Raw genomic sequence first — 12,543 nt, 5'->3', positions numbered from 1 at the left:
GAAATGAAGATTGTTAAGAACCTGGAGGATTGTCCACTGGATGTTGATGTCATCCAGGTGATGGAAAGTCCATGAGCCAAGTGTTCAGTGAATGAGTACGGTGAGCAAATGAGCAATAGATGACACTGACATGCAGATATGGTAGTGACACATCAGGGGAAATGAGCTGCAATGGAGCCAGAGCAGAAAAGTAAATCGTTTATAAATAACTAGAGGCCCATTGCATGAAGATTTGTGCAAGAATAGGCCTTCCTTCCCCTGGCTTCGCTCCTGGCTGCCCAGGAGCCTGCAAGTCCTCACTCCCAGTGGCCCGGGAACCTGCAAGTCTTCGCTCCCTCTGCCCCCTGCCCTCCCCCTCATAGCAGGCACCCCGCCCCGCCCTGCCCTGCCTGGCTGCTCCGTGCCTGCATATGCAAATTAACCCACCATCTTTGTTGGGTTAATTTGCATACTCACTCCTGATTGGCTGATGGTGTCACGGATGTACAGTCAATTCTCTTTATTAGTGTAGATAGTCCTCTGAGAGCGGGACCCTGATCTTACCTCCCAATCCTGAGATACATCAGATGTTAGGAGAATGAGCTCAGGTGAAAGGCTACAGGAAAAATAGTGTCCTTGAGGAAGAGTTAAAGCCAGGAGCTGGACCAGATGGTCAGTAAGTGGTTGCAGCTTCAGGGTTTTATTTAGTGTAAAATGGGACACTTTGGAAAGGAGCACAGTAAGTGGGGTAAGATGAAAAGAAACACAGGTAATGTTAGAACATGAGGGAATAGAAGCCTGGAGAGCCTTAAATGATGGGTGGAGGATCACAGGGATGTGAAGTGTGGAGGATTTAGCGGCTGCAAGCTTTCAAAGGCATTGGTTCTGGCAGTCTTCTGAGGGGTCGTGGGGATGTCCAGACACCAGGCTTCACCGAGGAGTCAGTGAGGGCCTGGATGGGTGGGGATGCAGAAGGAGCCCTGATCTGGATGTGCCAGCTGGCAACTAGCCACACAGATGTTAAGTGCTGACTTTTCAAGAAGTGCTTGGAGTTGGTCCCAGCTCCGTAACTACCCAGCCCATGACCTGCAGCACATCCTTCCATTTCTATAGACCTGTTTCTCAGATGTATTTTGTGACTGATAAACGTTTATGTACTTTTTTTCCTGGAAGGCATTTTGTTGAGGAGACATTAGGAAGCAAATACGTGGTGGGAAGAGCATTAGACTTTGCAACCTCACTTGAAGAATCAGGACCAGCCTCCCCCATATTTTTCATCCTGTCTCCAGGGGTGGACCCACTGAAGGATGTGGAAAATCAAGGTGAGAAAACACCCTCTCGGGGCCAGCACCGTGCACTTTCACGCTTTGTACCTGTAGGGTTCTCTATCCCAGATTGAGGGCTCATTATGCAATACCCAGTATTTGCTAAACATACAGAGATCAGGGTCCTTGCTGAACCCACGCCAGGGACCATTGCTCTGGGCTCTATGAGATAGAATCCATAGTAGCAGGTTCATGAGGAGATTTTGTCCCGCCACCACCCACTCCCTTTATTGTAGCTGGAGCCATCATGCTGAAATACAGGTGCGATCCTTTCACAGGCTCCCATGACCCTCGAAATGAAGCTCAGACTCCTTACGGGGCTTACAGGAAACTCAGTCCCCCAGTTCCTCCCTACTTCTCCAGTCTACTTTACATCATTAACGTCCTATTGCTGCTAAAACAAATTACCATAAACTTAGAGGCTTAAGATAACAGTTCTAGAGGTTGAACGGATAAATGGGTTTCCTCTTTTCCTCATAAGGACCATTATGACTCTATTGGGCCTACTCATAATCCAGGATTATCTCCCCACCTCCAAGTCTTTAATTTAATCGCACCTGCAGAGTCCCTTTGCCATGTAAAGTAACATATATACAGATTCTGGGGGTTAAGACCTGGGCATCTTTGGGGGTTCATTATTCTGCCTACATTTTCCTGTCCTCCTCTTTATATACTCTATACAGCAGCCATTCTGTCCCAAACATTCTGTCTCCCCTCCAGCATCCCCTTCACCAGGCTAGCTTCTACTCATCCTTTACACACTAATTTCAATGTCACCACCTCCAGGAAGCCTTACTTGACTTCCAAGGTGCTAGGCTCCCCTCCCGTGTGCTTCTAGAGCACCCTGCTCTTTGTGTGTCACAGTGTAATTGTCTAGTGACAATTGTGTCTTCCTAGGAGAAGGACAGCTCCTTGGGACTAAGTGTCATCACCAGAATATCCCCAGTCCCCAGCCCATGTGATGGGAACTCAGGAAATACATATATTAAATGAAGAATCCTTAGCCAGTTTGGCTCAGTGGATAGAGCATCGGCCTACGGACTGAAGGCTCCTGGGTTCGATTCCAGTCAAGGGCATATGCCCAAGTTGTGGGCTCGACCCCCAGTAGGGGGTGTGCAGGAGGCAGCCAATCAATGATTCTCTCTCATCATTGATGTTTCTATCTCTCCCTCTCCCTTCCTCTCTGAAATCAATAAAAATTAAAAAATAAATGAAGGATGAGCCACTGAATGACCAATTAAGACTATGGAACTAGCAAAACTACAACAATTTGCAAAGTGAGATAAAGACCTGACAGGTTTTTATAGATCCAGGTCTTCATAGGTAAGAATCCAGACCATGTGATGCAGCTCCATGAGCTGTGAGTTGCTCACTACGTAATAAAAGGAGCCACGGCATCTGCCTGGTGTTCGAGGTAGTTGAGATGAAGCTAACTTGGCCCAAAATGACAGATAAAATCTGTGTAAGGAAAAGAATAATTTTATTCACTAATCGAATGTATATTTTTGTAATATCCTAAAAATTTTAGGTAGAATTTTTAAATATTTTTAAAAATCAATAATAAAGAATTTACAATGAAAAGCAATAGTTCCCGGCTCCAGTGCTTCCCATGCCCCGTTGCCCATCCCAGACACTACACTTCTGCCCATTTCTGAATTTAGTCCTCCTGATAGTTACTTCTCTATTTCCTACTAATCTCTAATCACTATTTTAGAATTCATCAATTTTCAATATCTATTTCCTAATATGAAAAATAAAACTTTAGCTCTTGTTACTGCCCACTAAGATGCTCCTCTTTATCCCCAAATTTTTAATAGCTCTACTGAGATATAATTCCCATGCTATACAATTCGCCCATTTAAAGTATACAATTGAAAGTTTAATATTTTCACTAGGCTGTGCTACCATCACCATAATCTAATTTTAGAAAATGTTGGTCTTCCCCATAAGTAACTCTGTCTCTATTAACAATCATTTCCTATTCCATTGCACCACCTCCCAGACCCAGTCACCACCAATTTACTTTCTGTCTCTAAAACTTGGCCTATTCTAGACATTCCCTACAAACGGAGTCATGTATAGATGTGGTCTTTCATTGTGGCTTCTTCCACGTGGCATAATGTTTGCAGGTTCCATCTGTGTAGTGGCATGAATCAGAACGCCATTCCTTTCTATGGCTGTTGTCACAGCTGTTATTCCTGACTCTCACCCTTTCATAGTGTAGTCCTTCTAGTCCCTGGAGGTTTTATTCTTTTCCTACTGACAAATCTAGTTTCCTCATTTTTTATTCAATAATTTCATTTCGGGAAGCTTTCATATACCCAGTTTATGAGCAATTTCTTACTGTTCTTTTCCCATTGACCTCCAGCTACCCCATCATGTGGTCTGAAGCTTTCTGTCATTTCAGGCCCACTGACCCTCCCTAATCCATGTTGGTTATCTGCCTCTGAATACATTATCTGAATCCTGCCCTTGGTTTAATCTTAACTCATATTTCCTTACCAGAGGCCATTTTGCTTTTCATCAGCTAGAGATTGCTTAGCCACCTGTGCCTCTCTCTCTCTCTCTCTCTTTCTCCCTCCTCCCCTGCCTCCTTGATGGTTTGACATATTTTCTAATGCACCCATTTAGAACAGATACTCGGGTGCTACCCATGCTTTCCATCTTGGATCTAATGCCTGAGGGCCTCCTATTCTCCAGTTTGGAATCCACGTGACTGACTCAGGCGCTTTGCCCTATTGCCCCTGCCCCAGCTCATTAACTAAACTTACTGTCTCTCTGCTTGGACAGAGTCTGTGTGTCAGCACATCACTGTTGTACTCCAGTTAGAGGCTTAGCAAAGGTTGGCATCCTTCCGCATCGTTGAGTATGTGATTTCTCTTCTTTACTCTGCCTTCCTCTATCCTTTGTTTCATCTTGGCAGTTCTTCATATTGGGCAGGAATTTAGAACCCACAGAAACAAAAGTCTGCATATGACTGTGGGTTTCTAAGCCCCTGAAGCTCATCCATTGACACTAATTAGGAATTTATGCTTTTCTAGCACTTCTGTGCCTCTTGATCTCCTCCAGGATTTTCGGGCCTCAACCATTTTTAAGGAAGAGGAAGAGGAGGAGGAAATTTTATCCACTTTTCTTGGCCTTTGTTTAACATGAAACCTATCATCCTCCGCTCCCACTGCTTTCCTTCTTGTCTTCTCACATTAAGCCTTTAACAGTGCTCTAAGTTTATCCTCTTTCTCTCTTTTCTCATTACCTTCTTCCTAAATGAGACACACTTCCTTGTTTGCACAATAATTTTTGCTTTTGCTTCATGTAAAAGCAATCACCCATTGTTTCTAATCACCAGTAATACGTTTTCCTAGGGTTACTGTGAGGATAAAAATGAAATCTCAGATGTGGAAAGGCTTTGAAATGTTAAAAGCACAAAATAATACTCTAGACATGGAGGCATGGAACAGCCTGACATATGTCAGAGGGGGTTGGGGGAGACAGGAAGAAATTAACCAAAGAACTCATATGCATATATGCATACCAATGGACACAGACAATAGTGTGGTGAAGGCGTGGGGTGGGGCAGGGGCTGGGAGGAGGTTAGTAAAGGAGGGTAAAATTGGGTGACATCTGTAATACTGTCAACAATAAAATAAAATAAAAATTTTTAAAAGCACAGTAGCATGCCCAGACGGCATGGCTCAGTGGTTGAGCATCGACCTATGAACCAGGAGATCACAGTTCAATTCCCAGTCAGGGCACATGCCTGGGAGGCGGGGGTTTGTGCAGGAGGCAGCCGATCAATGATTCTCTCTCATCATTGATGTTTCTATCTCTCTCTCTCTCCCTCTGCCTTCCTCTCTGAAAGCAATAACAAATATATTTAAAAATAAGTAAAAAGCCTAGTAGCTTTGTACGGCATTATAATGATGGTGGTGGTTTGTCTGTTCTTTGAGGCAACTCAGTCTGCTTCTTCTTTTTCAACTATTTGTCATCCTTTCAAAGCATAGCTGCATCTTGGCCCTTCCGACAGAGGACCACCCCTTCCTGCCCTTATACAGGCATCTCCTCTGGCCTTCCTTTCACTGACTCCAGCACGATCTTGCTTGGTCTCCATCCTCCTCTGTCCAATTACCTGGCTTTGGCAAAATAAATTTTGTTATTTCCCTCTTGTGATGAGAAAGAAGTTGTATCTACTGACTTTGCCTTGCACTGTCTCCTTTCCTTCTTCCCAATGTCTGTCAGAACTATGAGTTCACTTAGATTATTGTAGGCCTGCTACAAGGAGTGTTCAAAGAAATATTTTTTGTTAGTGTCTTTGCATGCAGATTATCAACACTTTGCTTAAAGTCTCATTTTTGTTGTGCCTGGCCTCATTCTCGTTTCTTTAAGAGTTCATTTAAAGTTGATTAGCTTGGAGCAAGTACAGATATTTTCTTTTTAATATATTTTTATTGATTTCAGAGAGGAAGAGAGAGAAAGATAGAAATATCAATGGTGAGTGAGAATCATTGATCAGCTGCCTCTTGCACACCCCACACTGGAGCCTGCATGTGCCCCGACTGGGAATCAAACTGTGACTTCCCGGTTCAGGGGTTGATGCTCAACCACTGAGCTACACCAGCCAGGTGCAAGAACAGTTTTTGGAGTGGTTTCAAGATTGGTGGAGTGTTGCTTTTTGTTGAGAGAGACTCATTTCTTTATGTGCCAGGGAGCAGGAGATTGAACAGAGATAAAGATTAAGAAAAGAAGAGATGAGATTTAGAGAATGATGAGTGATAGGCAGAGGGAGGGTTCATCTCCCATGGAGATGGGGATGTGCAGGGATAGACACATAACAGGGATGTGCAGAAATGCAGATAAAATAGCAATAAGTTGAAGGAATTTCTACTGACTAGCATATGTTTTCTCAAGGAAGTAGCAAATAAAGCAAACTGCTGGGCACAAGAAGAGAGGAGTTCATTAGGAATTTTAAATAAAGAAGGAAATGAGCAAAATATAACTGACTTCTGGAGATGTGGAAAGATTACCAAACATTGAGGTGGAGAATCATGAACTTGTGATAGCACCAAGTCACCAAATGTATTTTTTTTTCTCTTATATGTAGATTTGTCCAGGGTTGAGATTTTACAAAAACTGGGTGATTCAGTTAAGGATTTTGTAAGATCATGGTTCAAATTAAGGATTACTGGTCCAGAGTAAAATAAGAGGGAGGTAAAAGTAAAGATTAGAAAAAATAGAGAAACCGATGAATTGGACATCCCACTGAAATAAAATAATAGGTGAGGAAGGAATAAGAGAGTGAACAATCTGGAGGAAATGATAATCATGAGTAGATGTGAAAGAATAAGGTTTCAGAAATGGGACAGTTCTCAGTGATAATAAGATCTTAGCGAGGCATTGGGAGTGGGTAACAGAAATGGGACAGAGTTAAGTTGTTTGAAGATGAGGAAGAGTGAGGCTGGATGTTGGCTGGGTGACATAGTGACCTTAAAGTTTACCAGGATAATGGTGAAGTGTGGAAGATTTTTGAAACAAATTCCAAAGCCCTTAATAAATGTGAATCACACTGGGAAGTTGCTAGAAGGAAGAGAACACAAAAGTTAGTAGATAATACATTGCATGTGCATATTTATAAGGGAAAGGTGTGTGTGGGGGGAGGGGAGTTTATGAGAGTGAAGAAGAAATAGCCTGTAAGTGGCAGGAGAAGGCTAGAAAATGTTCCCCTTCCTCCCAGGACATGGAACTAAGGCGAAGGCCACAAAAGTTGCAATGTCTTCAAAGAAACTGGAGGTTGAGCCAGCTAGGTGGCTCAGTTGACTGAGCATTGTCCCATTCAGCAAAAAGGTTGCAGGTTCAATCCCCAGCCAGGGCATATATGGGAGGCAGCCAATCGATATCTCTCTCTCTCTCTCTCTCTCTCTCTTTTCCTTCTTCACACCCTTCCTCTCTCTCGAAATCAATGAGAATATCGTCTGGTGAGGAATTTTTTTTTAAAAGAAAAGAAATGAAACTGGAGGTCTTAGATTCACACTGTGGAGATGTTAAAGATTTACAATGGGGCGCCGTTTCAGGCAACCACCAAATGGAAAGTTGATAGGAGGATCCAAGATGATGGGGGAGTAAGTGAAAGTTGCACTCAACTCCTCCCAGGACCAAACCAGAATTAAAATTAAAATATAGAACAGTCATTCTGAATAACTGGTTGAAGACTAGCTGAACAGAAGTCTGATAAACAAGGATTTACAGAAGCCATCTTGAGAGTGATAGGAAGAGCAGAGACACGAAAAGGGCTGGCCCTACGCCCACATGCTGTGGCTAAGAGTCAGGAGGGATAGCTCAGCTACAAAGGTCCCCCTCTGAGGAACGTGGGGTATCAACCCCCATGCCAGACTCTCCAGAAGGGAGCCCCAGTACCAGGAAGAGGAGCCCACATAATATCTGGCTGTGAAAACATAGTTCTAAAGAATAAAATGGCAATAAATACGTATCTATAAATAATCACTTTAAATGAAATGGCTTAAATCTCCAATCAGAAGACATAGGATAGCTGAGTGGATAAGAAAATAAGAACCATCTACATGTTGTCTACAAGATATTCACCTCAGAACAAAAGACACACACAGCTGAAAGTAAAGGGATGAAAAAAGGACTACATGCAAATGGAAATGAAAAAAAAAAAAAGCCAGAGAAGCAATGCTTATATCAGACAAGATAGGCTTTAAAACAAAGGCTCTAATAAGAGATAAAGACACCACATAATGATAAAGGGAGCAATCCAACAACTCCTATGCACACAACATAGGAGCAACAAAATATGTAAAGCAAATCCTGATGGACATAAAGGTAGAGATCAACAGTAATACAGTCACAGTAGGTGATTTTTAACACCCCATCAGTATCAGTGGGTAAATCTTACAGACAGAAAGTCATCAAGGAAACAGTGGCCTTAGACTAGACCAGATGGGTTTAATTTATATCATCAGAGCATTTTACCACAAAGCAGCAGAATGTACATCGTTTTCAAGTGCACATGGAACATTTTCCAGAATAGACCACATAGTAGGACACAAAACAAGTTTCAATAAATTTAAGAAAGTTGAAATCATATCAAGCACCTTCTCTGACCACTATGAAACTAGAAATCAATTACAAGGAAAAATAACTAAAAAACACACAAACGCATGGAGACATAATAACATGTTACTAAACAATTAATGTACTAGCAATAAGATCAAGGAAGAAATTAAAAGGCATCTTGAGACAAATGAAAATGAGAATATGACAAACCAAAATCTATGGGACACAGCAAATGCAGGCCTTAAGAAGGGAATTCATATCATTACAGACCTACCTGAAGAAACAAGAAATCTCAAATAAACAATCTAACCTTATACCTAAAGGAACTATAAAAGGAACAACAAACAAAGTCCAAAGTGAGTAGAAGAAAGGAAATAATAAAGATCAGAGAGGAAATAAATGAAATAGTCTAAAAAATTTTTAAAAGATCAATGAAACCAAGAGCTTGTTTTTTAAAAGAAAAGCAAAGATTGATAAACTTTTAATCAGATTCATCAAGAATCAAAGAGAAAGGACCCCTACTCCCCCCCCCAAAAAAAAAGAAATAGGAGAAATAAAAACTGACACCACAGAAATAACAAAGGATTATAAGAAAATATTATGAACAACTATATGCTAACAAATTGGACAATCTAGAAGAAATGGATAAATTCCTAGAAATATACAATCTCCCCAAACTGAATCAAGAATAAACAGAAAATCTGAACAGACATTACAACTAATCAAATCAAAGTGATAATTTAAAAAAACTACCAACAAACAAAATTACTGGACTGGTTGGATTGACAGGTGATTTTACTAAACATTCAAAGAAGAACTAATGCCTATCCTTCTCAAACTTTTCCCAAAAATTCAAGAAAAGGGAAGATTTCCAAGCTCATTTTACAAGGCCAACATTATCCTAATTCCAAAACTAGGTAAAGACACTACAAAGAAAGAAAATTATATGCCAATATCTGTCATGAATATAGATGCAAATATCTCAACAAAATATTAGCAAACCAAATCTAGCAATACATGAAATAGATCACACACATGATCAAGTGGGATTTATTCTGGGATGCAAGGTGAGTACAATATTTGCAAATCAATAAATGTGATACATCACATAAAACAAAGGATAAAAATCATATGGTCATATCAATAGATGCAGGAAAAGCATTTGACAAAATCCAGTACCCATTTATGATAAAAACTTTCAGCAAAATGGGGATAGAAGGAACATACCTAACATAATAAAGACCATATATGACAAACCCACAGCTAACATCATACTCAACTGGAAAAAATGAAAAGGTTATCCTTAAGACAGGTATGTCCACTTTCACCATGCTTACTCAACAAAGTACTGCAACACCTAGCCACACCAATCAGACAAGAAGAAATAAAAGGCATCCAAATTGGAGGGGAAGAAGTAAAACTGTCATTATTTGCAGATGACATGATACTGTATATATAAGATAGCTAGTAATAAATTTAACCAAAGATGTAAAAGAAACTGTACTCAGAAAATTATAAGACACTGAAGAAAGAAATTGAAGAAGGTATAAATAAATAGAAGCATATACTGTACTCATGGATAGAAAGAATTAACATTTTTAAAATGTCCATACTGTCCAAAGCAATCTATATAGATTCAATGCAATTCCTATTTTTAAAAACAATAGTGTATTTCACAGCACTAACACAAATAATCTAAAAATGTATATGGAATTATAAAAGACCCCAAATAGCTACAGCATTCTTGAGATAAAAAGAAGATGGAAGTATCACACTACCAGATATCAAACTATAATACAAGGCTATAGTACTCAAAGCACATGTCACTGGCATAAAAAAACAGACATGTTGATCAATAGAATAGAGAGCCTCAAAATAAACCCACACCTATATGGTCAATTAATATGTGACAAAGGAGGCAAGAATATACAATGGGATAAAGATAGTCTTTTCAATAAGTGGTGTTGGGAAAATTAGACAGATACATGCATAAAACTAAAATTAGACCATCTTCTTACACCATATACAAGAATAAGCTCAAAATGGATTAAAGACTTAAATGTAAGACTTGAAACCATAAAACTCCTAAAAGAAAACATAGGCAGTAAATCTCTGACTTTCTCTTAGTAATATTTTTTATGATATATCTTCTTGGGAAAGGGAAACAAAAGAAAAAATAAACAAATGGGACTACATCAAACTAAAAAGTATTTGCACCACAAAGGAAACCGTTAACAAAATGAAAAGACAACCCACTGACTGGGAGAATATATTTATCAATGATATATGTGATAAGGGGTTACTATCCAAAATTTATAAAGAACTTATAAAACTCAACACCAAAAAAAAAAAAATCTAATTTAAAAAATGGGCAAAGAATCTGAATAGACACTTCTCCAAAGAAGACATACAGATGGCCAATAGACATATGAAAAGATGCTCAATGTCACTAATCATCAGAGAAATGCAAATTAAAACCACAATGAGATATCACCTCACACTTGTCAGAATGGCTATCATCAATAAATCTACAAACAGTAAGTGTTGATGAGAATGTGGAGAAAAGGGAACCCTTGTGCACTGTTGGTGGGAATACAGATTGGTGCAGCCACTATGGAGGGTCCTCAAAAAATTAAAAATGCAACTGTCTTATGACCCAATAATTTCTCTTCTGAGTGTATATCTGAAGAAACCCAAACACTAATTCAAAAGAATATATACACCCCTATGTTCATTGCAGCATTATTTACAATAGCCAAGACATGGAAGTAACCCAAGTGCCCATCAACAGAAGAGTGGATAAAAAAGCTCTGGTCCAACAGAATATTACTCAGCAAAAATAAATAAATAAATAAATATTACCATTTGTGACAGCATGGATGGACCTAGAGTGTATTATCCTGAGTGAAATAAGACAGTCAGAGAAAGACAAATACCACATGGTTTTACTTATGTGTAGAATCTAAAGAACAAGATTAACAAACAAAACAGAAATACTCATAGATGCAGACAACAAACTGATGATTTCCAAGAGGGGAAGCATGTTGGGGGACTGGTTGAAAAGGTAAAGGGATTAAGAAATACAGATTGATAGTTACAAAATAGTCATGGGATGTAAAGTTCAGCTTAGGAAATCTATACTAATAAAAGGATAATATGCTAATTAGACCAGATGTCTTCTGGACGACCTTCCGGACATCCTTCCTGACAAAGCCTGGCCCGGGTGAAGTTACCCACGGTCCCAGGCGCCTGTGGCTGACCCAGGTCCCAGGTGCCTGTGGGGGACCAGAGGGAGGGAAGCCTGGGTCCCAGGTGCAGGGGCTGAGGCAGAGGTGGTTAGGGGCAATCAGGCAGGCAGGCAGAGGTTGTTAGGGGCGATCAGGCAGGCAGGCAGGCAAGTGGTTAGGAGCCAGCAGTCCAGGATTGTGAGAGGGATGTCCGAGGGGTCCCAGATTGGAGAGAGTGCAGGTTGGGCTGAGGGACCCCCCCCCCCATGCACAAATTTCATGCACTGGGCCTCTAGTATAGTTCATAATATTGTTATAAATATGTATGGTGCCAGATGGGTACTGGAAATACTGGGGGGGATACCTTTTAAAGTACAGATTGTCTAATAAAACAAATTTAAAGGGAGAGAGACGTTAAAGGCACTGAAGGTCCGGGCATGGAAGCCATAGCATAAAACAATATGAAGGTGAACCCCCGAGAGAACGTACCTGGCCAGAGGGGCTTGCTGATGGTCCGGAAAGGTATTTCAAGAGACTCAAAGTTGCAGACGGAAGGTCTCTGCAAGGTTGCCTTGGCACATCACGAGGCTTGAGTGTGGTGCAGTCACATTTAGCTGAATGTTCAGGCCAATTCCCTCCAAATCCTCCCCTCCCCCCTCATCGTCTCCAAGATCCATTTCTTTCTCTTCAGCCGGGTGTCATGCCTGCAGCTTAGAGTAATGCTGGCCTTGGCAGTGCTGGACTTTGTCCCCAACAGCCCCGCCAGCCTGTACTTTTCAGACTAATCTTTTTTAAGCCCCTCTTTTCCCATATCCTTCCCTTTCTAATAAAGAAAAGAAATGGGCTCTTTTGTAAGTGGAAATGTCAGCAAGGCTATCTCGTAATCCAGGCACCTTTCATCCTGGTATTTTCTCTGATCAGGTTGTTTGTATCCCAGGTTC

The 12,543-nt window shown here is 40.7% G+C and overlaps 1 protein-coding gene across 1 annotated transcript in view; it reads left to right on the top strand.

The window, feature by feature from the left end:
- The window catches only part of DNAH9 (dynein axonemal heavy chain 9), a 333,701-nt gene that overhangs the window by 293,316 nt on the left and 27,842 nt on the right, over positions 1 to 12,543 (top strand). The window contains exon 61 of the mRNA XM_054709112.1: positions 1,153 to 1,301. Coding sequence (XP_054565087.1) covers positions 1,153 to 1,301 — 149 coding nt within the window. The remainder of the gene's footprint in view (positions 1 to 1,152; positions 1,302 to 12,543) is intronic.

This window comes from Eptesicus fuscus, chromosome 20 (genome assembly GCF_027574615.1).
Source record: "Eptesicus fuscus isolate TK198812 chromosome 20, DD_ASM_mEF_20220401, whole genome shotgun sequence".
In the NCBI taxonomy this organism is placed as follows: domain Eukaryota; kingdom Metazoa; phylum Chordata; class Mammalia; order Chiroptera; family Vespertilionidae; genus Eptesicus; species Eptesicus fuscus.
This window is presented reverse-complemented; position numbering and strand designations above follow the sequence as displayed.